The following is a 26,121-nucleotide window of genomic DNA, read 5'->3' as shown; positions in this document are numbered from 1 at the left end:
TACCAGGCGACTCCATGGACATCACCTTCTCCGCAGAACTTGGCGGATATCTGGAGGATCTTGAATGGCGTCTGCAGCGTGCATGCACTGAACTTTATATGGCCAAACCTTACTGTGGAGTTGGCCACAAACAACCGCACCTACGCCACTGAGTCCCTACCGAATAAGATGGGCGGATGGGCACTTAATTATCATCAGGGGGACCCTTTCTGGAAATCGACAATCCCGCTGGCACCACAACGTCAGATGGCGGCAACGAGCCTCCGTGGCGATGAAACCGATTACCTGAGAACTGGGGATGGAGTCATCGGCCCGGGGATACGAGTAGAAGGCCGCACCAGGGCATCGTCTGCAGGAGTACGAATTAGAAATGGAGCACGAGTTAGAATCACCGTGGCAGATCACGGGTTTGAAGATTGCACGAGTATCTACCACCCTGACGGCGACGGCGGCGATCCAATAGCCAGTATACACGAGAGGTTTCCAGATCACGACTGGGCGCTCGCGCAGCTTCATCCATCCATTAGCTTCAGCAACTCGCGGGTTTTCGAGTGCCCAGAACCAACACGATTGCTCAGAGGCCGCGAAGTCTCGACGCACGAATGGTTCGTATGTGACGGGATGACAACGGGCAAAATTGCAATGAAGTATTCGGGGGATAGATTTGTAGCAGGGAAGTCGTCGAATGATGTAATAGTCGACGTTTCAGCACTTCCGCCAGCAAGTGTATACTTTGGGCTAGCACCTACAGGCGGGGCCCCAGAACTGAGAGATGGGATTTGTGGAGCGCCAATTATCCATGAGCAGACTGGCGGCGTCGCTGGATTTTTCCAGTTTGTTAACGAGGCAGGGTGGTGCTTTGTGCCTCAGCTTGATACACTAATTGAAGATGGATGGGATTTGTATTAGCAGTAAGTTAGAGCCGATTAGGTTCTGATGTCTTGCCCTCCAAGATATCCGTCGTAGCATAGCCTCGCTGGACCCAAGCCCGAGCCGCCGTGCTAGACCCTAAACCGCATCTGACGCCTGACGCCGTCGTGCTGACAGTCCATCCACAGCGCAGCATCTCCCCATCCACAGCCTTCACGCTCCACAGGCTGGGGATGAGGCGGCCAGTGGGAGGTGGGCGTTAGGAATTGGGGGGTTGCAATATTGGTCCCGACATGAGGCTGGTTAGCGGGATGGGGGGCTGAATGGATGGCTGGTGTGTTGAAAGGTTGTTGTGCGTGGACTGGGTTGTTGTTGCCTTTTTTTGCCTGGAGGGTTGATATATTTACTGCTGTTTGCCAGGTTTTTACGATTTTTGTGTCGGTTTGAGCTTTGTTGCTTTGGATTGCGATACTGCGACTGCTTGAGGGTTACTTGACACACGGTGACCACTGAGCGAGTGCTGTTCATACGTTACGGCTTCACGAATAAGGCTGCGAGAAGAAACTCAAACGCGAGCAATCATGCCGCCACCATGGACGTCCCAGAATCTCATCAATGACTTCTGGACACAGCATCTAAGTCCCAACACGCCCCCCGTGAAAGGTACCCCCTCCCCTCCCCTCCCCCTCCCCCCAAACCCACCACCAACTAACCCCCATAAATTGCGAATCTCTCGAAGGATGAGTTACATTTTGGGACTTCCTCACGTCAGGAACGCAAGTAGATCGAAGCCTGTATGAAGGGGGCGGTTATCATCTTTCGTCGCAAAGGCGAACTGCCAGGCATTAAATCCCTTCCCGCGCATCGTTTGAATATGGTCGACAGTGTCAGCTCATTGTCTGGTTCCTAACTGAGGTATGGAGTAATAGGTTCTGGAGCCGGCTGAGTAGCGGAGACAGCGAGTTGATAGTCATCGACCGAAGAGGCCCTGCAATTTTAGGAAAGCTTCTTGAAATTGCCGCATCCACTAGAGTTCCATCTGCTGTATCAACACCTGGGCCAGGCCCAGCCCAATCCGCCATTGCTTCCTCATAATTGCTATCATAATTAGTTAGATATTAAACGATATATAGAGGGATACTTACTACGCTTGCTGTCGGTGCCAATACTCGACTTCCTGAGCTTCAAGTGGATATAGACAAAGGACCGCACACATCCTATATTGAAGATTAGCTAGACTCTTACACATGTGTAGGAGTTACACCTGTTGAGTGCTGGCGTGGCTGGTGCAAACCAATTGACGTCCGCCTTAGAAGAGCTACAGCCTTATGAACTCGGGTAACGATATTCCTTACTTTATGCCCCTCATCGAGCAGAATAGTATGAAAAACTTTAGGCCAGCTAGATAGCACGGTTAAGTCACCTGTGGCTTCTGCGTCCATAACGGACTCGACTGTTGGTGTCTCGGTAACCAAAGTCACGAGTGTCTCATATGACGAAAAGAGCACAGTCTCAAATACCGCAGGATTAGTGGTATCGAAGATATATCTTAACCGCTTGAGCAACTTGCCAGACTTTAGATTGTCTGGGTAGGACTTCATTGCCGCGCTTGATAAATGTGATACGCGTTGCTTCGGGTCAACAGGAGTGTCACCATAAGCAACTATCAGCCGGAAATTTGGGAATAGCTCTGTAATGGCTAATCACCATTGCTCCACGACAGGATGGCCCTGCTGAGTAGCATATGCAGGACCCCCATACCGTATCAAGTAGCTTCGGTATAATAAGAGGGTAAACCCCATCGTGTCGACAACGAAGCCGCCGTATGTAGGTGCAGTAACAAAGTAGGCTGCTGCTCTCTGTGAAATCGCCTCTCGGGTAGGATCAGGTTTGCTAGATGGATCTTGGGTTGGTAATAATCCAAACGTCTTGCTAATCATCCAGTACACAGCACTAATTTGATTTCGTAGGGCCTTAACGCAGGTATCTGGAAGGGCTCCGATATTGTACTTCCATATCGATTTCGACTTATCGTGTGGTTGAAACCTCGAGGCGTTTAGAACATCAAGACAGATGTCTAAGGGGGGGCCAGTTAAGTGGTCGCCACCAGAGAAAAGTTTCTGGATCTTGCAATATGTCTCCATATCCTTTGGAGTCTTGATTTCTTCGGCCTATAGTTATGTTAGATAGATTTCAGCGACCTCTAAACATGTGTAGGGTAATACTTACGTCTGCCTGAATACCTGAATTGTTGCCTGCAGCCCCTCCTTCAATGACTGCCTTTTTGAAAGTCTCTGGCAATCTCTTTCCTGGCCGATGGAGATCGCCAGTCCCAGTTGGGAGCGCCAGTCAACTGATGACCATCATTTGATATGCATGTAGGCCAGAGGTAGTTCCTACATTATGGCCTAAGTGGTATTCGATACACTCAGGAGATGAGGCAGAGCCAAAGAGTCGCATAGGAGACGGCATCCCAGCCATGCCATGTTTGTTAATCCTAGTAAGCATCTCTTCAAGAAACGATACCTTTGTTGGCTGTTTAGCTAGCGTTGAAACCATTGCCATATTCAGAAGGGATCCGGCACTCTTCTCGCCAGCCTTAATATCGTACCAGCGTCAATGATCGCAGTAGCGGCCTTAATATTCTCAGCGACAGGGCTGACATGACGATTTTCGGCTACTAGATTGATGCTCTGCAGCTCATCTAGAAGTCCTTCTATTTCCATAGGTGGGCCATCGTACTTCCATGGGTAATCGTCGTCGTCTGTGTCTTCGACTTGCAATGTATAGAAGATGGTAAAGGCCGTCTCCTCACTAGCTGCCACAATCTTTTGAATGTCTGGCTAGGACAATTCGGTTTTGGGATTAGTAGGGTCGTAAATACATACGCATCCTCCCAAACATGTGTAGGAATCGTATTCCCTCCTTCCTTTTCATATGTAAGGTAGCTAAATTCAAACCCAACGCCATTAGATTGAGCTGTCGCCTGATGAGATCACGATACTGCTCTCCTAATAAGATGCTTTTGATATCCGAGGCACAGGCTGTCCGGGACTTCTGCAACTTCTTCCCTTTCCCGAAGATGTTCTACTGGGTGTATTGCTGTAGGATATCATTTATTTCAGTGTCGTCTTGCACCCGTACAAGCTCGAAAGATATCGAATGCACCTTTCCCCCTCAGAGGCTTGAAATGATGGGATTGTGCCATCTTAGCCAGTATCACGATCGCTACCCCTCATCCAGGCTGGCTTATCTGTCTGCTAGGGACGTTAACTGGTCGAGCGACGGGTTTTTCTTATTGTTCTTTGGGTTTAGGTAGCTCTTTGGGAATTTCGATTTCGCTAGCTGGTACTGTGTCCATTTAATAATCGTATAGGTTCTATTGAACTTCTCTAGCTCAACCTCTCCATATTCAAGTAGTGGCCCAAGAACGGGAGGTCGGACTGAAATTCCATCGTTTGGAACAAGGTTGAAAGAAGGCATTGTTTTACGCATGTGTCGACGAGGTCGAAGTCAGCATTAGGATCTGTCGTTTGAATCTCAGACACTTCGCTCAGCTCATTAGATAGGTGCCATATAATTCCGGCAGTTACTGTCAAGAGCTGAATGTGGGTGGCGGTCCCTTTCGCCAGACTCGACGCAGCTCCAGAGTTGTTGAGCTCCCCAGCCTCAGACCGGAGTTGTCTATACTGCTCGAGCAGCACTTCGACGCTCTCGCAAAAGGTTTCCGTGGGGTCGGGCTGCTGTAGGGAGACAACCAGAGTCGCAAAAAATGCGTTAACCTGCTGGCCCTTGTTTATAGTTTCGAAGAGGGTAACTGCTCGAATGACAGGAGCTGAACGGGCAATGCGCCGGAGATATGCGACATTATCATAGCCAAATGTGGCGGGAGTGGCCTTAGAGAGGCCCTTCTTGCTTGCATAGAGATATTTGATCTTGAAGCTTGCCTTTGCGGCCTAAAAAGGAGGAGCATTCGATAGGGTGTTCGAAGATTGGTTTATAGGTTTGGTAGCAATCTAACACGGAAGTGTTAGACCCCTCTAAACATGTGTAGGGATATCCTTCCTTACTAAGGATTCTTGCGCCCTTTGTGGCTCAGATGCTAGACTCGTAATTGCATTGCCATCAGGGGGTTCAAGGCTGTCTGCGACAGCTGTTGCTATGCACGGTTTCTTGCTTGGAGGCATAGTTATGACGCCTTTAAAAAGGTTAGTTCAGTTTCAATCTCTACACATGTTCCAGACTTACCAAAACTAACGATTTCAATTTGCGATAACTCGGAGGTTGATCATCAGGGTAAATTCACATCGATAGAAGCAATATGAGGTCGTAATGAGTAATACTATAGATTTGTCAGTATTTAAGCGTATAAATAAGCAAGAAAATAAGGGGATTCTAGCCCTCCTTGGCTTAAATAGGCATATATAGCTCTGAAGAGTGAGGTTGTAGGTAAATTCAGGTATCGACGTGACTGAGACTTGAATTCATGTAGTTTTGGCGAAATTTGTAGCTTCGTATTGCTAAGTTAAAGGCGGCGATGGTAATTGTTCAAAGATAGAACGAACGGAAGGGTAGAAGCGGACAGTAAGGAGGAAAGTAGGTTTCGAGGTTGGAAAGTTGGAAAGTTTGTAGTAGGAGTGTTGTTCAAAGATAAAACAAGAAGGTTGAAAGGAATATGAAAGTTGAAAAAAGTTCAAAGGTTGGAAAGTAGCAGAGGAAAGTCGGCATAAAAGTTTTGTTGTAGTAAAGGCTCGCTTGTTGCAAGAACTGTTACAACCTCACAATCATTTAACTTAGAACAAATCTGCTTGGCAAGAGGGGTATATTGTCCGGATCCTAAAAGCACTAAAGCGCAACTAACTATCTGGTATCAAGCCAAGCAAAAACCACCACCGCGCCATCCCATGCACCCACCACCACATCTCATCCCACGTATCTCATCCTCATCCTCATCCTCATCCTTCATCCACCCCCCTCCACACCCCCATAATCTACCCCCTTCTCGGCTTCCTCGCCCACCCACTTAACCCCCTCCACCCCGCCCCCGCCTTCCGTCCCTCCTCCACAATCTCCCCAACGCCCTCCAGCAAATTCTCCTCCGCGACACCAATCTCCATCTGCAGCTTCAGCATCCACTTCTCCCACGCCCACCCGCCCACAAGCCCCGTAATACTCGCCGCGCCCGCCGTGCTCCCCATCACCATCGCCTCCAGCTCCAGCGGCCGCTCAACTCCCATACTATCCCTGCTCACTGGTCGCGCCACCGCCGTCGGCGTCCCCATCGGTAGGACCATCCACGCGCGCTTCACACCAACAAAGCCAGCGCGCGACAGACGCCCGAGCCATGCCTTGGTAGGCGTAGCATCATAACCACGGGTCTTGAGGGAGAAGCCAAATTCAACGGACTTAGCCTGCCCCAGGGGACCAGCATTCATGATATCCGAATCGAGCATGTTGAACTCGAGGTACCCCCCCGGCTTGAGGATGCGCATACACTCCGCGAGGCAAGCATCATACTCGTCCTCGCCGTTCTCGGAGCACGCCTTGAGGATGTGCGCGAGGTTGCGGGCGGAGATGAGGTCGAATTGGTCGTCCTTGAAGGGGAGGCTGGTCAGCTTGTTGACGGCTACCTGGCGCTGGTTGGCCGGGCCGTGGATGTTGGAGTTGGATAGCTGGCGCGAGGTCTTGGTGCTGACGGTGTATACCTTGGTGTTGGGGTACTCGGTCGCGCAGTGCCATGCCCAGTCGCAGGTGGCTTGTCCGCCGAGATCGAGGATGCGAGCGCGATCGCGTGGGGTTCCGTTGGCGGAAGGTCCCATGCGTGACAGGCGAGCGAGCTTCTTGGCTACGGGTGCGGCGATCAGGCGGCCTCCATTGAGCATCTTCATTGCCGTAACGTTCCACGTCGAAGCGCTCATCTGCTCCTTCGCCTCTCTCTCCTTATCAGCCTTGAGCTTGGCTGGGTCCTCGGGTGCTGTCTCATCACCGCGTGCGACATTGGAGGACATGCGCTTCTTTGCGCTCATTGGCACAACGCTGAGTTGAAACTTGCCGAGCAGCTGATTGCGGTATGCCTGGGGGAAGTTTGTGCGCTGGATTTGCAGAGCCTCAAAGCGGGGTGTGCGGTGCACAAAGGTATCGCGGTAGCGCGATACGGCAACAAAGGTGCGGAAAGAGCGGAAGTAGGCGGACTCCAGGCGGGTGAGTTGAGGAGGAGGGCGGCCGACCACGATGCTGACACCGAGTATTGACGTTGGGACTTCCGAGAAGCGAACGGTCTTCTTCTTCGGTGTAGTCTCGCTATCGGAGTCGACGGTGGCTTTGCCGCCTCTTACGATCTGGGAATCGCGCCTCTGAATGGCTACCTCGTCGTCACGCGCCTCAGTTGGGTTGATCAGAGCAGAGAGGTAGGAGGTTTGAGCAGTAAGCCACAGCTGGGTGCGATCAAAGTGCTCCAATGAATCCTCGTTTAGCTTGCGGACGTAGGTAATGTCGTAATCTGAAATGATTTCCGTGGCGATGATCTCCTCAATAGGAGAGTCTAGGCCCTTGATTGTTTCCTCCAAATCAGTCTTCAGGAGGATTGGGCGAGCAGTTGGGCATCCGTCAGACATGGACTCGGTCACCTCAACGATGCGCTCAATGGGCTCGGACATCCATGGCGTCTTGTAAAAGTGCTCTGCTGTCGCCGAGGACGGTGGAGCATCGTTGTTAAGACTGGAAGGCATGATGTGCCATGTGTGCCTAGAAGCATTCGACAAGCTGGCGAAGAATCCTCCTGGAGACGGAATCTCAATTGCTGTCAAGCTGCTCATTGACTGTTGCTGCTCGGGTGACAGAACAACAGAGTTGTTTCTGTGGATGCTGGTATTGATTGGTGGCGGGCTTTGCTGCATCTCCGTTGTTGGTGATCGGATTGGAAGCTCAATCACCTGTTCGGGAATGTCGTACATGTCATCCCCAGAAAGGGCTTGGAGGGTTGCCATAGCCGCAGGCTGTAGCTGAACTCCTCCCCATTGATCGACATCGTCGTTCTCCTCGTTTCCAGTGTTTGGAGTAGGAGGAGCCGACATGAGAGCCATCTGCTCGGAAGTCAAGCTTCCATCGAGCGACGGTGGGGCTGAGGATGACGGTACTGCGAGCGCGGACTGTTCTGCGAGGTACTGGAAAACAGCGGGCGACATTGGCACCTTTGGTGGTGGGGTTGGGGGAACTGGCGAGGCGAGTTTCTTGAATGCAGCCATGGCCTTCCATTGTTCATTCGACTGGGGAATGATGAGAGATGGTAGCGAGTTGCGTTGCCGGGGCGAAGCTGTCGACTTGCGAGAGCTTGTTTCCCGAACTATTGAAGAGCGAGCCTGGCGGGCCTTGTACGAGTCTTCCTCGTCGGATGAGACGTCGTACAAATCGTCGAAATCCGTGGCTTGAGTGCCAACGCTATCTCTGGTCCAGGGCCTGGACGAGGTTTGCGAATACTCGCTGTCGGCGGGTGAGGATGGCGAAGCAGGCATGAGTGGAGCGATCATGAAGTGGTTTCCTCTGGGTGTTGGGAAATGGTCGCTCAATGGAGAGCGCCAGTCTGACCAGTTTGGAGCTTTCGGGGACGGCGATCCACGCCGTCCGCGATCATCTTCTCTATCGTCTCCTCCTCTCATTGATTCTTCATCGTCTTCCATTATAGTATTAAGTGAGCGTCGTCGCCGTGGAGCCTGCACGGACGACTGAGCTTCGTATGTAGCAGCTGGTAAGAAATCTAGCGAAGCCATTTTGACGTAAGAGAACCTGAAAAGGCGACAACTGTATGTGTTTTGGTTTGTCTATCCAACTGATACTGAAAATTGTTGACGCGCAGCGTCGGGAATAAATATTACAAGCGATAGGATGCTTCGATCAACGAAGACTTCACACAAACAAAACAAATAAACTGACACACAAAAAAAAACACCGACGACGAAGATGAGAATGGATGAATAGATGGGTAACTTCGTAATGGGGCCAAAGGAACGTTTATACCACAATTGTTTCTTCGACGACTTACCGTAGCGCTGAGCGTAATTGAGCGGGGCGGTAATGCGCACACATCCCATCAGCGGTAGCGACCCGATGGAGGCCATCTGCGAGACCAAAACGGCACTTGCGCCTCGATATGTGCGTGGTATGGACAAGCTGGCGGCCGAGGAGCGTCGAAACGAGCAAATGAAGCCAGCGATCGGTTTGAACGGAACAAGTAGTGCGAGGTCATGCTGATCGGTGGCATCCAATGGAGACGGAAGAACAGGGGGAATTCGCAGGCATGACAGGCATCGACAGTAGGGCTAAAGTAATAATAGAATCAATAGCATGGAGAGGCGTCGACTTTGCTCCGGAATGGTCCTCATTTGGCGCTTGCGTGCATATGTTTGGACGAATCATGGGGGACCGACGGGTATGGAACCGCCCAGCGGGCGCCAAAAAATAGACCATCTGTGTGACCGGCCTCTGATCGACGACTTAAACGACCATGACCGACGTTGAACTGACCTTTGAGCTGGCCATAGTCACTGTGAGATGGGAGAGTAAGTTTGCTGTATGCACGGGAGTATGCGCGGGAGGAAGGGAGCATGCGAGATACTGGCATTGTATTGATATACAGTATGAAAGGTCTAGGTCCTGAGATGCAGAGAGTAGGATCGCTCTATGCAGTTTTCCAACAATAGATACAGGAAGGAAGACAGGAAGGAAGACAGGAAGGAAGGGAGGAGCAGATACGTGTAGATTCTGTCGGTGTATGTGTACTGAAGGTAAAGTATGTTTGGAGTTGGAGGTTTTGAGGGAGAAAGAGTGATTGTTGTTTGTCGCCAACAGATAGATTATGGATGGGATGGTACTTCAGTTCATATGACGTTCCTATACTAAGGTCAGGTACCAGAGAAACTGACATGTCTGCCTGATATACTAGGCCACTAACCCTCCATACCCCCCCCAAAAGCTACCCCTCCAAGCGCTTTCTTGCCGCCGCTGCGTCATCTCCACATCCCAAAACCTCTCTACGCGCTCACCCTCCACCACTTCTTATTTCGCGCCGAACCACCGCGAACCACCGCGAACCACCGCGACTCTCACCAGTCACCACTCACCAGTGACCCAAGCCACTGGCCATCCCAATCTCCTCTCACCCAAAGCCCCTTCCACCATGTCCCCCCCCGCCATCATCGCGCCCTCCATCCTCGCCGCCGACTTTGCCGACCTAGGCGCAGAGTGTTCCCGCACCATCAAGCAGTACGGCGCGCAATGGCTGCACATCGACATCATGGACGGCCACTTTGTGCCCAACATCACCTTCGGCGCCCCCGTCGTCACCAAGATCCGCTCGCACGTCGACCGCCCCGCCACCGCCAATGCCACGGGCACCTTCGACTGCCACATGATGGTTGCTGAGGTGAGTTGTCCGGCCCGTGCACGCTCGTGCTCATGCGGTTTAGAGGCGAGCGAGGAGTTGGGCTGGGCTGATGGGAGACGTGTAGCCCAAGAAGTGGGTCAAGGACTTTAAGAAGGCGGGCTGCGATTTGTACTGCTTCCATTATGAGGCTGCCATCGATTCTACGGCTGCCGAGTCGCCGGAGGAGACGTCGGATAAGAAGACGAGCCCGAAGGAGCTTATTAGGTTTATCCATGAGCAGGATATGCAAGCTGGCATTGCGATTAAGCCCAATACCCCTGTTGATGTGCTGTGGGATATCCTGGAAAACCCAGTAGCGGAGGAGAGACCAGATGTACTATACCCCTCCCCATCAACCCGAAGAACATATTTACTGACAACCTCCAGATGGTCCTTGTCATGACCGTCGAGCCCGGCTTCGGCGGACAAAAGTTCATGGCCTCCGAACTCCCCAAGGTCACCGCGCTGCGGAAGAAGTACCCAAAACTGAACATCGAGGTCGACGGCGGCCTGGGTCTGGGCACTATCGACCAAGCTGCCGATGCAGGCGCGAACGTCATCGTCGCGGGCTCAGCAGTCTTTGGTGCTCAGTCCCCAAAAGATGTGATCGCCAAACTGCACCAGGCTGTGGAGGCCAGGCGGAGTTAGGAGGGTGATTGAGCGACTATTTACAAAACTTACATACATAGACTTCGAGTACATAGCTAAATAAATCTTGTCATCAGTCACCATCTCACCAGGCTGATCTGCGAATGAATTGCTGCTGGTAGGCGTTTCTTTCTTTTAGCAAGTATTATCATTTCTACATAGATTCATCTCTATCTCCTATTACCTCGGTCTAGCGCCCGATACCCTCTCCACTCCAACTATAGCTTGCACGTCGACGAAGTCGGCCAATCGCACGACTTGAGGTTATCATTCCACATCAGTCCCTGTCCGCACGCGTAGTTATGCGGGGTACCAGTCTTCCCGTCAGTGTTCACGAAGCATAGATAGAAATGACTGCAGCTCTCGGGGTCTGGGTATCTGCAATCTCTTGGGCCCTTGCATTTGGTTTTGATGATGTCTTGGGTGGGACAGGTGAAGGCGGCGCGGGTGTGGACGCTCTTCTTGCCGCTGTTGTCTTTGGCTTGCCTGAGGACATCTTCGAGGCCGTTTGCAACGTCGCCGATGACCGTTCCTGGGCACCCAGCCCCGGTGCATGAGAATTTGTCCTTGGAGTCGGCTTCGCGAGGCTTCTTCTCGCCGCCGTGGCTTTTAAGACCAGCCTTCTTAAGGGAATCTCCAAGACCGTTGATAATGTCATTGATGGGCATTATTGTGGGGCAGTTAGGCCCCGTGCAACCGGCCCCGTTGGAAGGGCGGTCGTCTTGAATCTTCTTCTCCCCGTTCGCATACATGGGACACGTGGATTTCTCCGGAACATCGCATTTCTTTTCCTTATCGTTCCACTCGTGGCCAGGTAGACAGTTCTTGACAGTCGGTGCGCCAGTGGGTGCGCCTGACAGCAAGTTAGAGCCCACGCTGCACTGAATATAGGAGTTGCAGCTCCCCGGGTTCGGGTATAGGCAGTCCTTGGCGCCGCGGCACTGGGTAACCACGATGTCGCTGATCGGGCATTTGAAGGGAGCGGCATCCTCCCGAGGTAAAATACCGCTGGCCTCGTTGAGAACGCCATCAATCATCGTGTTCACGCCACTTTTCGCCCGGCACGTCGAGTTCTTCGGCCCGACGCATCTCTTTTCCTTATCGTTCCACTCGAGAGGACCATTAGCAGATTTAGGGCATGACTTTTGAGTTACAGTAGTCGTCTTCCCGTCGGCATGCCAATCGCAATGGATGTAATTCCTGCAGTTCTTAGGATCTGGGTACATGCACCCGTTCTGTTCTTTGCATTTGTTGCTGATGAAGTCTTTGCGCGGGCACACGAAGGGTTCGTCGCGGATCTTATTCTCGGCACTATTGCCTCGAGGTAATATATGGGTGGCCCTATTAACGTCGTCGTCAGTCGTCGTGTCCACGCCATCTCCCTTTCGGCACGTCGAGTTCTCCGGGAAATCGCATTCCTTGATATTGTTGTTCCACTCGAGAGGAGACGGGCAATCATTAATATGTGGTAGGCCCGTCTTTCCGTCGTTGTTCACTTCGCAACGGATAAAGTGGTCGCATCTTGTAGGGTGTGGGTACAGGCAGTCTTTAGGTCCCATGCACTGAGTGCGCTTTATGTCATCGAGCGGACATTGGGAGTCCACGGCTACGGATAGGTGGAAGAGGGCGGGTACGACGAGAAGGCTCAGGAGCAGCATGGCGGCGGATAGAGTGGCTCGGTTTGGGTTGAGGTTGAGGAGCTGTGCTAAGGTGAGGACACCAGACGTTGAAACTATTTTTTGAACAGTCGAGTCCAAGAAGTTGTTTCTCACTTCGGTTTGCCCCGGGGGGGGTGGGTTGGGGGATAGGTTTATAACTTAAACCCCTGAGAAAGATATATCAATGTGACCTACCTGATTATCGCGTTGTCTTTCCATCGAAATCCAGATTGGGAAGCTAGCCATGTTGAGTTGCCTTCGCCGAGAACACTGGCTTGCAGTTATACCAGACAGGTCTCAGTGGAGCGAGTTGCCCGATACCATCACATCAACCCCTGCTTTTCCATATTGAGCTATGGGATGAGAGGTGGGCCCTTTGGGCAATCGAATAAGATGGCTGATATCTTGACCTATCAAACAGGTAAATGATCGACCAAAACTTTGACCTCTTAGTGAAACGGCAATTTGTGGCTTCACTAAAGCTGATATGCTGTGGAACGAGATTTCGCTTTTGGGTATATAACCGGCAGTCAGACAGGAAGTGTGAAAGCTGGATGAAACATGTCTTGTGTTAATCCTCAATATTACCTGAGAAGTTAAATACTCCCTTCTAATCGCCCTCCAAAAGCACTCGTTCCGTTTCTCGGAACCTGCTGTTACCCAAAGCCTCGGAGAAACCTCGCACCAGTATGTCTCAGATATGAGACTTTTACAACGCGTATAAACAGGTAGCCGTCCGGCCCAAAGTCTGGAGACGGGCTGTGCATACGTAGCTAGAAATCGATATTTTCCCATTCCCAAGTAAACTGGCTTTTGAAGGCCACAATATAGTATGTAAGAACATAATTCACAATGAGCGCCAAAACTTCTCAAGATACCAATCCCGTCGTGGAAATCAAATACTCTGGATCAAAGCGCGGCTACATAGGCAGCGGTGCATCGGGGATTGTGAATTGCGCACCAAATGGTGATGTAGTTAAATCACCCTGGCCTGGCTCTCGCGCTGCCAAAGCGCGTCAAGACATCACGACTGAGAATCTCATTTACAAGAAGCTAGGCCAGCATCCTCGTCTTATTCGAACACTCGATTTTGATCCGGAGAGCTGCGTCCTTACTATGGAATACATGCCAAACGGGACACTGAAAGACTTTCTTTCTGTGAATAACGAGGCGCTTTCTACAGCACGGCGACTCCAGTGGGCAAAAGACGCGGCTGAAGGACTTCAGTTTCTGCATGATGCAAAAGTCGTTCACTGCGATGTAGAGCCCAAGAATTTTCTGCTGGACCAGAATCTGGCTCTTAAAATTTCGGACTTTAGTGGCTCATCTCTTGAAGGTTCACGGGCATCAGCATGTGCTGGTAGAAGGTATTCCCGTCCTGGGTTTGATTTTCATCGCCAACAGACCGTGTCTGATGACTTGTTTGGCCTCGGCTCTACTATCTACTTCATTATGACTGGCCAGATCCCTTTCGAGGAACTGTCGAGTAATGAGGTTGAAGAGAGGTACAAGGCCCAAGTATATCCTGACGTGTCTGGAATAAAGTGCGGGAGCGTTATCAGGCAGTGTTGGGATTCTGAAATCACGTCTGCCCAGGAGGTGTATGATTATTTCCGAGAAATGGAATCTAAGGAATAATTCCTCATAAAAACTTATTCTATTTTAATCGCTATTCAACAATGGCGGGTTAGACCACTATGATATATCAACCCATTATAAGCAGTGAATGCTGGATAAACGCTACTAATCGCCACCCCCATGATGTATATGCCTGGTCCTCCTGACTACAGAATCCTCCTCCTCCAACTCGTCATCGTCGCCGGCTGCCGTAGGTAACCTCACCGCCCGATCCAATGCAACAGGCAGCCCCCTATGCCGGCCCCTGAGCATAACCGCACATAGTATCAGCTTCGAGCATGTGTGAAGGCCGCCACTGAAAGAATACGACTTGTTCGGTAATCCCGGTGAGATCCCCACGCATCCATAAGCTGACACAACCTCGAACATAATGTTGAAGACCGAGTACGTCACGGGATCCTTCTCAAAATTCGCTACTTCGATACAGGAGATCAGCAGGATGGCTACTACGAGCCACCAAAGGTCGTGAGCGAGCTGACCGCGGATCTGCTGCCACATGAAGTCGTGTGCGTTGTAGGCCCCGCTTGGGAAGGGGGATGTAATGGCTTTTGATAATGCTCGCCGCAGCTGGGAGGCCGGTGTCCCGATCCGTGGACCTCCTGGAGAATACGGCTCATCTTGGGCGTAAATTCCGAGAGACCGTTCTTCATACACGTTGGAGTGCCGCATGGTGATCACGACTGGGTATGCGGAGATGTACATCATGATCACGTACAGAACTTGTAGTCCGATGCGGAGGTTCGCGATCGAAGTTACGTAGAAGCCGCCAGAACGGACGGCAAGGGCTTGGAACAGGCCGTCTAGGATGCGGAAGCGCTCTGGGATCGTTGAAGTGGTGCTGTTGCCGATGTTGAGAAGCTCGAATGCCGCCCAGTCGATGCCGTTCAGGACGATTAACATTAATAATAACCACCAGGTCTGAGAGCTGGGGAATAGGTTCGTGTAGACACGGCGTGGGTAGGTGAGGATAAAGCGCAGAGTGGTTTTATAGTCTGCGCATTGATCTTCAGAGGGGTAAATTCTTGTGAGGAGTTTAAGCATGCTCCATAGGATGAGGCGGAGGAAGAGTGGATATCTGGACTTTATTAGTAGGAGCAAAAGAGGAGATGTGGGGACAAATACGCTGTGTTGCCGGCTAAAATCATCAAGCCCATTGTTGTAAGCATATATATTGAAGTTTGGAACGGGATCTGTATTTGATTAGTGGGATTCAGTTGAGTGAGAGACTGTATCATACCATGTTCTCGTCCAGCAAAGACATTCCCGAATTATTGAACGCAGAAGCCCCGTTGAAAATACCCAGCCACCTATCCAATTAGCTCTATTTCCAACCAAAAAGGTAACTCAACTCACCAAGGATTAATGCCGTTCTCCTGCGCTACGCTCGCTTTATTGTGAGCAACATACGCCGCCAGACCAAGGCACCCTAGTAGCTGCCATAGTACGAAATATATGGGCACAATCCATGCTAGTAGTTGAATAGCACGATACTCAACGCCACCAAGGTGATCCCTCTCGGCCCTTGAGAGACCGAAGAACTGCCCGTTACGGCCGGTGGTGTGCCTGGTAAGATATCCTGGGAACCAGCTGTCCGGTGGGTCCTCTTCCTTCTCCTTCTCCTCCTCCATTTTCACTTCCTTTCCTTGACGGCCTCTAGTGCCCGCAAAAGGTCCTCTGAGTGACGTGGAACTCAAATGGGGTCCAGGCCCCACAGAAGATAGCACCCGGCGGCTCTCTCTCGTCGAAGATGAATCATGCGGCATAAATGAAATGTGATCCCCGCTCAGGTGCGTCGCTTCTCTATGCCCGTCCTCGTCCGCAGCACTCTCTGCGGTCACTACGACACCTGGAGTCCCATTCCGCCCCGTTTCCATCGGATCAGACATTGACTTTCCTGCCGTAGCGTTTCGTGAGCTTGAATCTGCCCATGACTTCGGCAAGTCATCATCGACTGCCTCCTCTAGTCCCCGTCTGCTCCTTAACCGTCGCAGGATAGGACCACTCCTCATTGCCGATATTGAGAAGCTCCTCCTGTGACCCCTTCTCCGCTCCTTCTGCAGCTTGACAACGTGCTTAAAGCGACTGTCAAAGGCACGCTTGCGCACCAGCACCGTCCCGATGCTTACGAAGATGCTTCCGCCGATAAGAATCAACAGGAAGAGCATGGTTTGTTGAAAGCTCGTCATAGTGCTTAGGTTCACGGTGTTGAGGCCGGCTTCCGTCATTGCAGAGACGACGAGGAAGAGAGAGTCCGTATACGAAATGCTCTGGGCGGGGCTTGAGGCGCCCCAGAAGATGAGAGAGCATACCAAGCAGGTGACGATAAAATATGCATAGTGGACGGTTATGAAATTCAATGGAGGCAAATGGGATTGACCTCTCCTCATTCTCTCATTTTCCTGCATGTTTTCTTGATGGCCGCGAGAACGCGATCTAAGAGAATCCGACATGGTGATGCCGACTGGAGCGAGTCGGAACGTTGACCGCTACATTGACGTTCTGTAATTTTTCTTCTCAAGCGCCGCTAGGTGCCAAGTTTATTCTCGCCCGATCTTATTTGATCATGCAGTACGATCCCTGGCGGTATAATGCGATGACTACCATCCTTGCTGTGAAGCATATACTTGCATTGTAAGTTCTTGTGTGCCTGATGTAATAGAACGTATAACTTGCCTTTAGCATGCTAACATACCTATTAGCCCCTAGTCCAAAAAATCCGAAGAACTTGCAGAGTAACGGTGTAGAATAGTAAACTGTCACCTACGGAGTTCTCCACTGGAGTTTAAGACTAGAACTGGTAATCGTCGTGAGCAAATTTTCGCTTCGCTCAAGGTTGGAGGAAGCGATCTGCGCGGTTTCAAAATGAGCGGAAGCGATGTGCGCGGTTTCGCGACGTCCGTTCACCGCTAATCGTCGTGACTAAACTTTTCGCTTCGCTCAAGGTTGGAGTAAGCAAGTTGCGGCACTTCACATGAGAGGAAGCAAGATGCGGCACCTCACGATTATAAGCGTAAGTACCTGTCCATAGCAATTTGTATGTAAAGGTACATAATATACCTATCTGCTAAATTATCACTTCGACTCACACGCTCGCTCCCATGCTCACTCCAACGCTCGCTCGCACACTCGCCCGCGGTCTCATACTCCTCCTCGCCCTCACTTTCGGAGGCTTCTGGGTCAGGAATTGGGTCCTCCCAACTCTGGAGGAATTGGGAGGCTGGCATTGGTGCAGAATGCCACCCTCTTTAGTCAGAGGCGTTCCTGCTTCCGGGCGTCAATTCCAGATCTACGGAGCTGTTTGCGGGCCCGGTTGATAGCCATCCGGGCTTCTTTGGCCTGGAGCTTCTGGGCCAAACGCTCGACTTTCTCAGCCCGAAGCTCGTGGGCTTGGTTAGCAGAGAGCTCGCCTCCAAATTGAAGGCGGGCCTGGATTCGGCCTGCCTGCTTTTTAGACTAATCAACCTGCCGCCGTACAGTCCGAGGTCGAGCTCCTGGAGTTGGCCTGCTACCACCACCTCTTCGGTGCCAATAAGCCAATTCCTGTAGCTCTGCTTTGAAAGCCTTCTAGAACCCGCTGTTTCCAGTGCTGTAGCCCTTCTTCTACCCTCCTAAAAGTCGTGGGTTTAGGGGTAGAAACCCGGATTGGTAGAGTAGGCGTAGGCTCTATAGGCTGTATTATAGGCTGCGAGTATATACGTAGTTTTGCAAGAGCTGTAGTACAGCTTACTGGCCAAATACCAGCTTTCTGAAAAGCAGATACTATAGTAGACTCCTTGAAGGCCTGCTACTGCATACGTGTAAGATCCCACATGAATGATTACAAGTCGTAGGTAATATCCATATCCCGTATAGCAGCAAGCACAGCTTCTTGGTGCTAGTGCTTATAAGGCTGGAATATCCTAACATCTAATGGCTGTAAAACGCGTGTAAGATGTGATGGGAAGGTATATATGATAATGTTGTGTTCTTTAGCTGTAATGATGAAATCATCACTTGTATGACTAACGTGATAGTCGAGAAATAGCACCTTTGTATTCTTATGCGGAGCTGTATACTCTTGCTGTAGCCACCGGAGAGCAAGCCGACTGTTTGAAAACCCCGAGTTAGAGAGCAATACTAGCTCTGTGCCAGTCGGCATTGATGCTTCCTAGCAGAATGTTCGAGGCTAGGACCGGGGTCGCCAAGCATGAAATTAGCGTTTCGCCTAGACAACGCCTTAATTTCGAAGACTGACAAGTTCATATTGATTTTCTGTGCCCTGGAGCGTTCTGAGATTTCTAAAACGCGAGGTTAGGGCCGATAGAAGCTTGGTGAAACCCACAAGTTGTGGGTTTCGAGACGTGTGGGCCCACAACGTCTCGAGGACTGCCAAGCTGGCAAGCAAAGCTCCGGTAGATCTTTGAATAAGATCATTATTTAGCTGGGTTATTATTAAAAAACCATGTCTTGTAGAGTTAGTAGAGAAGATCATGTAATCAATGATAACTGACGCTGAACCAACCCCTACTCTCGTCGTCCTCGAAGTTCATTCACAGCTGCACCTTGCTTAAATAGTATTAGCGTCAAATCAAATCACCTGACTCAATACAGGCAACTCCAGCGAGATATCTACAACACCAGTATCAAGCTGTCGCCATTTCTCCATTTCTGTCTTGAGCTCCATCAGTTGCTATAATGCCGATTATAAGGCGCAGTTATCATGGCCAACCATCGTCTTGAAATCCTCGTTCATACGACGGCGCCAAGTCTTGGGCAAGAAGATGCGCTCTATCGGTCACTTGCGGCAGCCTACCTCAATTTCGAACCCCAGGGACGGATCGATTTACACGATGATGATGGTATAGCGAGTGGGAATGATGAGTCAGGTGGAGATGAGAGCCCAGACCGGCAGCTTCGTGCTGATATACGCAACTCTCAATCCAACGAGGATCAAAGTCACATGTTCTCGAATGGCCTAGACTCCTGCCTGCCAGCGTCTCAGCTTTCCTCTGCCCCGAGAAGGGAATACCTCACACGCTCAAAGATAACTACCGCCGCTTTTTCCGCTATACAGTTTTTGGATATTTCCTTCACGAGTGTTGATGGCATGAACTCTCCACGGTTCCGCACACGTGACCGGGGTAGACCAAGTAATGCTGGCCAAAAGGGGTTTGGAAAAGGGATAAAACGGGAACAACAAACATCAAGGCCCATAATCAGTTCACTAGTTGAACAGGCGCGCCCGCGTCGTGAAACTGGTGGCACTTCCACGAGCCAGTTGGAATCTCCCCCTTCCATACCAACGTGCTCAACCCCTTCAGTCATTCGAGACACGTTCTTGTCTCAATTTGAAAGCCCATATTACTCTTCGCCATCTCCTGTACGAGTGCCTTTGTCTCCCCCACCAGCTGAGGCACTTGGTTTTGACATAGGAAATGGGGGAAGACAGTCTGGCCCAATATTGCGAAGCAGAGCTCATGTATCGGAAGAACATCCCAAAGAGATAACTTCCCCACTGAGCCCTGCGCCTACACGGAATGAAGAGGCGCCTTCCACTACACTGACATCTGCATTACGCCCAGAAGTATATTCTTCACCATCACTGCCTCGGCAAATATCACTCGGCCAATACAACCTACAGGTCCGCAGAACCCCGCCGCCAGATAGCCCTCGCCGAAGCCCCAAGAAGCGAAGCTTCCCCTCATTGCCTTTACCAATCCCGGCACGCAAATCTACCCACCTGCTCAGCGATCTTACTCATGTCTCAGACACACCTCCCGTCCCCTTTGATCAGGAAGGTCGACAGACCAACCCAGCCCTCCCTGCTTCAGAAAAGCCCGTGCTAGCTCCAAGTTCCTCCATACCGTCGCAGCGACCATCGAGAAAGCGCCATGCATCCCGCATACCAGGCTCATCAACAATTTACCACTTACCCGCCACTGGCTCGGAGGAGGTAAGCACAACGTTCCTAACGCTGCCACTTGCGAAACTTGCAGCAGAGATTGGGTATGGGCGTTTTCGCCCCGTGTCGCAGAGTCGGGAGATACGGAAACATGAAAGGGGGTATTGGGGTATCGATGTACACGATGGCGAGGTGGGGTGGGACGATCGAGTAAGAGAGAAGACGTGGGAGTTTCTCCGCGAGTATATTGGTCGAGGGAAGGCAGGGTGGGGAGTCTGGTGTGTCAGGGATCGCGAGCACGTTGGTGAAGGAGGCGAGGACGGAGGACATAAGACGGGATTGGAAGGAGAGAAATGGCGCATCTATTGCTGGGGCGAAATCGTGTCAGAAGTATACCTACTTCTATATTTGGCAAGTTCGAGGAGAGTCCGCAATGCCGGGGCGTGCTGGCTTGATGGCGATGGGGAGTGTGTTGTGACGATGCCAAGTGATATCAGACCAGGGAATGAAGGGGGGACAAAGTGATTTTAAGGGATACCATGCCGCGTTGGAGATTATCAACTTGGAATACATCGCATTAAATATGCCAAGATTTGATAGACCAATGAAAATGAAGCAAATACGTCGGAAATACTCTAATTATTGTGAAGAGGCGTGAAATTTTTACACAGCCGGCCTATTTAGGTAATCCGGCCTTTAAAAGCTAGGAATCCGTGCCGCCCTCTCTGTTACTGTAACTTAAGCTTAAATAAATTACATGGATATCATTAGCTGCATTAGCCTCCGCTATAATGGCCAATAAGTTCAAAGGCTTTTCTTATTTGCCAGCCTTGTCCGCCTCACTTTTATACTCTGTTGCAGAGCCGACACCCGCTGCCACTATCCGGGGAAATCGTATTAGGCAGCAAGGCTTTATATACGCCGGGTGCGTAAAGTCATTTGAATCTTAACTCAACGGCTGACTTTTGGGGTATCATTACAACACAATGGCAACTCCGGAATTCGTCTGTATGAACTGGAATCCGGACAGTGCTAGCACTGATTGTAAGAAAGTCGGCAGATACACTTGCAAGAACTGCTATCTTATAGCGGGAAGTAATCCATGCACAACCCTTTCTCTCTTATGTACAGTACCATGGTCATTTTGTGAACCAGAAACATAGTACTATGGCCCGAACTGCCAAAAGTTGTTGGAACTGCGTTCCTGGCAGTACGCTGCACATGCGTAGCCTGTATACCAACTGTGTATATATAGGGGCTTCGCCCCTGTAGTTTCTCAATCAAGTCGTCAAACTCTAATTATGTGTTTAACAAAAGTCCCACTAGGTTCTTCACAAAACGGATTGCAAGTCACCTCTAGGCAAGGAAACATGGACTCCCGACTAGGTTCTAAAAAACCAAAAGCCAGCTTTTGTTAGAGAGGGTGGGATAGGTACTGACTTCGGTGGGAAGAAATACCTCTAGGGCAACATTCCCTCCCTTGATGTCCTTTAACTTGGATTAAACGAAGGGGATAATTATAGAGGGCAGTTGAACCTCTTGTTTTGTAAGGATGCCTTCTCGTCTCTCATTCTAGGGAGTAGACTCTGGGTAGCTGCGGGGTCACGTGTGATCATTTGGGTGGGCTAACCGAGTCGGAACCGAGTCGGATGGGTTTCGGGTACTTGAGACAATCGACTCGCGGGGTTCCGCATTTTTGAAACTCATGATCACAATCAACACAGCTAACACAACCAACACGATCAAATTCCCAACTTCCCTCTTGGCTAAGAGTGGGTTCCACACTTCATTAAACAACATCCACATCTACAAGTATGATTAGGAAGAAGAATTAAAGCACAAAGAACGAGTGGGGTTACAAAACAAGTTATGATAGGTGTAAGGACAGTTCGACTGAGGTGCAGAAGTATCTGAAGTATAATGTGAAGACTTCAATACTCGAAGCAGTAGGACAAGGTATAGTAGTTCAGACTCCAAAGCATATACTTTATACCATAGAGGTCAAGTGGTGGGACTACAGGTTGGCTAAGTGGTTCGACTTGAAGTAAGGGGATGCAAAGTAAGTCGAAGCAGGATGATTTGCAAGAAGGCCAAGAAGTATATAATTTGCTAGCTAAAGATCAATAAGAGACATGAGCAATAAGTGCTTATATAACAGTAAAAATCCCTAGTGCCAAATAAGCGAAGGCACTAATTAACTGAACCCTAGCTAAGCGAGCCCTAGTGAAGCGAGCCCTAGTGAAGCGAGCCCTAGTGAAGCGAGCCCTAGTGAAGCGAGCCCTAGTGAAGCGAGCCCTAGTGAAGCGAGCCCTAGTGAAGCGAGCCAATAACAAGAGAGCCTAAGCCAGTAGTCAACATTTGGGCTGATCTAGGTCAGCAAGTGAAGCGAATTGAGCAAAGTGAGCAAAGCAGGTGAAGTGAAGGACATAGTGAAATAAGTACTAGAGACTAAAGCGAATCGAAGGGTCATGACACAAATATCGAAGGAGTGTCATGACAATAGGGTGGTTTGACACGTACAAAGACCTTGTAACACATCTTCACATACAAGAGCACAATATGTATAACATGGATGAGACAGGATTCTCAATTGGAACTATAGAGAGCACTTGAATTATTATAGATTCTACACTCTATATGCGTCATCAAGCACATTAAGGGCGACAAGAATGGGTTTCTACAGTTGAGTGCATTTGTATAGATGGTACAACTATTGACCCCTTCATTATATTTAAGGGACAGAACATGTTACAAAGTTGGATTCGACAAGAAGTTATAAGCAAGTGATACTTCTCTACAAATTCAAAGGGGTAGATAAGTAATTTACATAGAGTTAAGTGGCTTAAACGCGTTTTTGAGCCTGTAACGCATGAAAACACTGATGGAGAAAAGCAACAACACCTTCTTATTTGCGATGGCCATAATAGCCATATAAGTAGAAGCTTCATTTCACATTGTATGCAAAATCGCATATCAATCCTCATACTACCACCTCACACTTCACATGTGGTACAACCACTTGATGGCACAATTTTTAGACCGTTAAAGAAGCACCTCATAACAGCTCTCTCACACCTTAATGAAGCACAAATACTCAGGTATCATTTCTGCATAGAGAGGAGCAGGGTTGCAACCATTCCAACCACAAAATCTCATCTGTGAAGTGACAATTCTAATGGTAGATACAACACTACAACAGCCTCAAACACCACAACAACATGACATTTTTGAGACTGTCTTTCAAAACAGTAGTCCACCTGACTTTGCAACATTACGGAAAGCAAATGTAGTGCTATCTACAGTTTTAGAAGCCTGCATAGTGATTAACACTCCTATAGCTCGTTACATTCAAAAGTTGGCAAATGTAACAGAGCGGCTTAACACATAGAACTTTCTACAACAACGTGACGCAGACAATCTACGAGTGATAATACAGACACAGAGGACATAGCAGAAAGGTAAACAGGCAATTTTAAAGGGTCAATTTCACATTTCTACAGAGGAATTGCAGTTGCAAGTTGTAGCAGCTAAGGAAGCGACTTAAAGGAGAGCAACAAGAATGAGTAGTAGAGCTACAAACAATGTTGTAATTAAGCAAGATAATGAGGAAATATTAAGGAGGACTTAGAGGAGGAACATGACTGCATTGTAGTAGAATATTAGAGTAGTAATAATTGATTTCTTAGTGTTGTTAATGAGTCCCCCCCCCTACTATGCTGCTTATGCCATTATGCCGTTAGCGTGACTAGGCTAGTAGATAGTTGTAAAAACTAACGTGCATGTATAACGAAAGTGCCAAACAAGCGAAAGTGCCAAAATCATGCGGCGACCAACCCCCCCAACTAAATGTTAAATTCCTCCACAACAAAACATGCGCCATAAAAATGATGAAAGCAAATTAGTGCTAGCTATCCAAGCTATGCAAAGCGACCCAAATTTGCGCCTTCGAGTTGCAGCTAGGATCTATTCCGTAGACCACCGCAAGCTACGTCACCGTTTACAAGGTGTACCTTCACGACGCGATATCCAAGCCAACTTACGGAAATTAAGTAACCTAGAGGAATCAGTTCTTGTTCAGTATATACTTGACTTAGCTGCTAAAGGGTTCCCTCCTCAGTTGTCTATTGTTGAAGATATGGCAAATCGACTACTTGCAACACGCGACGCACCACGCGTCGGGTCACGTTGGGCTTCAAACTTTGTTAAGCGCCATGTAGAGCTCCGGACATGCTTCCAGCGAAAATACGACTACCAGAGGGCTAAGTGCGAAGATCCAGAAGTCATTCGTGGCTGGTTTGAGCTTGTATGGAACACAATTCTAAAGTATGGCATCAACAATGCAGATATCTACAACTTTGATGAGACTGGGTTTATGATGGGCGTCATCTCAAGCGCAACGGTAGTAACGAGCTCAGATGGGCGGGCAAAGGCAAAAAAGGTGCAGCCTGGCAATCGGGAATGGGTTACAGTAATCCAAGGCATTAGTTCTCAAGGTTGGGCAGTGCCGCCATTTGTCATTGTGGCAGGTAAAAACCACCTTGCATCTTGGTATGAGAATAGCGGATTTCCAGCAGATTGGGTAATCGCTGTTACTGCAAATGGCTGGACTACAAATGAGAGAGGTATGGATTGGATTCAGCATTTTGAGAAGCACACAAAGCCCCGGAGTGTTGGTGGTTATCGCTTGTTAGTCCTTGATGGTCATGAGAGCCACCACTCAGACAAGTTTGAGGAGTACTGCAAAGAACACAACATTATTACGCTTTGTATGCCTGCTCACTCTTCCCATATACTCTAACCACTTGATGTTGGCTGTTTTGGCCCATTAAAGAGAGCTTACGGTCGGCAAATTGAAGATATGATGCGGGCTCATATTATTCACATTACTAAGGATGACTTCTTTCCTGCCTTCCACGCTGAATTTAACATTGCAATGACAGAAAGCAATATTCAGGGAGGGTTCCGAGGTGCTGGGCTTCTTCCATTTAGCCCTAAGAGTGTAATATCTACACTTGACCTTAGGTTTAAGACGCCAACACCTCCAACCTCTCGCCCAAACACCGCTCAACCATGGGTTTCTCAGGCACCAAATAACCCAACTGAAGCTGTATCACAGTCTACTTTCATTAAAAATCGAATTGCGCATCATCAAAATAGCTCTCCAACCTCAATCTATGCAGCTGTTGACCAGTTTACAAAGGGTGCATCGCAAATAATGCATCAATTAGCATTGTTAAAAGCAGAGAACCAAAACCTGCGACAGGCAAATGAAGTGCTAAGCAAGCGCCGGAGAGCTAAAAAAACACGACTACAGCAAGGAGGATCACTTAGTCAACAGGTAGCACAGGAGCTACAGGACGAGAGGGACGTTGTGCAGCAAGTAGAGCAAGAAATAAGGGCAAGTAGTGGTCGGAAGCCAAGGGAAGAAACCCATGCACGTCGCTGTGGCAAGTGTGGTGAGACTGGACACAATGCGCGCACTTGTCAGATTGTAATAGACAGGTCTGAGGAAGAGGACTCCGAGTAGTTTTAATTAATTTATATTGTTGTGGTGGATTTATCGCAATTCTTATGGGGTAGTCGCGATATTTTGGCACTTTCGCTTGTTTGGCACTTTCGTTATACATGCATGTTAGTGGATATTAGATAGTTAAGCTATCCATTAACTATCTAGATTCTGCCGTCAGGGTAACTACTAGATCCTTGACCTCCTGTATCTGTGCTTCGAGGTGGGCCATTCGACTCGGGATGTCTTCGGATGGCACAGCGGTCGTAGCTGCAGCAGTGGTTTGTCTGGTAGTCATTCTGGGCAGTTGACCATTGTTGTCTTGGGGTATGTTTGATGTCGGCTTTTTCGACATATTGCCTCGGGTGTGTATCGGTACTGATATGAAAGAGCTTGATGTCATACTGACATTCGTTGCACTCAGTTTGCTATCAAACTCAAGAGCAAACTTAGAAATCTCCTCCTCAAACCTACAAGTCACTATACATATTTTGGCTTGTCA

The 26,121-nt window shown here is 49.5% G+C and overlaps 9 protein-coding genes across 9 annotated transcripts; 4 read left to right on the top strand and 5 right to left on the bottom strand.

Moving 5' to 3' along the window:
• Positions 1 to 168: 168 nt before the first annotated feature.
• On the top strand, positions 169 to 909 carry VC83_04231 (uncharacterized protein; the record flags this gene model as incomplete). Its single annotated transcript, XM_024467866.1, has 1 exon — positions 169 to 909. The coding sequence occupies one exon, from the start codon at positions 169 to 171 to the stop codon at positions 907 to 909; it is 741 nt and encodes a 246-aa protein (XP_024324681.1).
• A 675-nt stretch (positions 910 to 1,584) lies between these two features.
• Positions 1,585 to 3,774, bottom strand: VC83_04230 (uncharacterized protein; the record flags this gene model as incomplete). The annotated part of the gene is made up of 6 exons (XM_024467865.1): positions 1,585 to 1,968; positions 2,016 to 2,087; positions 2,226 to 3,041; positions 3,100 to 3,179; positions 3,482 to 3,709; positions 3,759 to 3,774. 4 exons carry the CDS (start codon positions 3,772 to 3,774, stop codon positions 2,574 to 2,576), a joined length of 792 nt encoding a protein of 263 aa, XP_024324680.1. The 3' UTR covers positions 1,585 to 1,968; positions 2,016 to 2,087; positions 2,226 to 2,573.
• A 488-nt stretch (positions 3,775 to 4,262) lies between these two features.
• On the bottom strand, positions 4,263 to 5,057 carry VC83_04229 (uncharacterized protein; the record flags this gene model as incomplete). Its single annotated transcript, XM_024467864.1, has 2 exons — positions 4,263 to 4,826; positions 4,941 to 5,057. 2 exons carry the CDS (start codon positions 5,055 to 5,057, stop codon positions 4,263 to 4,265), a joined length of 681 nt encoding a protein of 226 aa, XP_024324490.1.
• Positions 5,058 to 5,861: 804 nt separating this feature from the next.
• Positions 5,862 to 9,591, bottom strand: VC83_04228 (uncharacterized protein; the record flags this gene model as incomplete). The annotated part of the gene is made up of 2 exons (XM_024467863.1): positions 9,482 to 9,591; positions 5,862 to 9,410 (listed from the first exon to the last, which is right to left on the bottom strand). Exon 2 carries the CDS (start codon positions 8,634 to 8,636, stop codon positions 5,862 to 5,864), a length of 2,775 nt encoding a protein of 924 aa, XP_024324491.1. The 5' UTR covers positions 8,637 to 9,410; positions 9,482 to 9,591.
• Positions 9,592 to 9,870: 279 nt separating this feature from the next.
• On the top strand, positions 9,871 to 11,014 carry RPE1_2 (RIBULOSE-phosphate 3-epimerase). Its single transcript, XM_024467862.1, has 3 exons — positions 9,871 to 10,288; positions 10,374 to 10,622; positions 10,676 to 11,014. Exons 1-3 carry the CDS (start codon positions 10,043 to 10,045, stop codon positions 10,934 to 10,936), a joined length of 756 nt encoding a protein of 251 aa, XP_024324484.1. The 5' UTR covers positions 9,871 to 10,042; the 3' UTR covers positions 10,937 to 11,014.
• Positions 11,015 to 11,073: 59 nt separating this feature from the next.
• On the bottom strand, positions 11,074 to 12,733 carry VC83_04226 (uncharacterized protein). Its single transcript, XM_024467861.1, has one exon. It carries the CDS (start codon positions 12,592 to 12,594, stop codon positions 11,155 to 11,157), a length of 1,440 nt encoding a protein of 479 aa, XP_024324485.1. The 5' UTR covers positions 12,595 to 12,733; the 3' UTR covers positions 11,074 to 11,154.
• Positions 12,734 to 13,446: 713 nt separating this feature from the next.
• Positions 13,447 to 14,232, top strand: VC83_04225 (uncharacterized protein; the record flags this gene model as incomplete). Its single annotated transcript, XM_024467860.1, has 1 exon — positions 13,447 to 14,232. The coding sequence occupies one exon, from the start codon at positions 13,447 to 13,449 to the stop codon at positions 14,230 to 14,232; it is 786 nt and encodes a 261-aa protein (XP_024324482.1).
• On the bottom strand, positions 14,216 to 17,096 carry VC83_04224 (uncharacterized protein). Its single transcript, XM_024467859.1, has 6 exons — positions 16,997 to 17,096; positions 16,906 to 16,915; positions 15,586 to 16,855; positions 15,470 to 15,539; positions 15,355 to 15,422; positions 14,216 to 15,307 (listed from the first exon to the last, which is right to left on the bottom strand). The coding sequence occupies exons 3-6, from the start codon at positions 16,680 to 16,682 to the stop codon at positions 14,338 to 14,340; spliced, it is 2,205 nt and encodes a 734-aa protein (XP_024324483.1). The 5' UTR covers positions 16,683 to 16,855; positions 16,906 to 16,915; positions 16,997 to 17,096; the 3' UTR covers positions 14,216 to 14,337.
• A 1,835-nt stretch (positions 17,097 to 18,931) lies between these two features.
• VC83_04223 (uncharacterized protein) lies at positions 18,932 to 20,638 on the top strand (the record flags this gene model as incomplete). Its single annotated transcript, XM_024467858.1, has 1 exon — positions 18,932 to 20,638. One exon carries the CDS (start codon positions 18,932 to 18,934, stop codon positions 20,636 to 20,638), a length of 1,707 nt encoding a protein of 568 aa, XP_024324488.1.
• Between the last annotated feature and the right edge of the window lie 5,483 nt (positions 20,639 to 26,121).

Source organism: Pseudogymnoascus destructans (assembly GCF_001641265.1).
Source record: "Pseudogymnoascus destructans isolate 20631-21 unplaced genomic scaffold scaffold_9, whole genome shotgun sequence".
In the NCBI taxonomy this organism is placed as follows: Eukaryota; Fungi; Ascomycota; class Leotiomycetes; order Thelebolales; family Thelebolaceae; genus Pseudogymnoascus; species Pseudogymnoascus destructans.
Note: the sequence above shows the minus strand (reverse complement) of the source record. Positions and strands in the feature narration are given on the sequence as shown.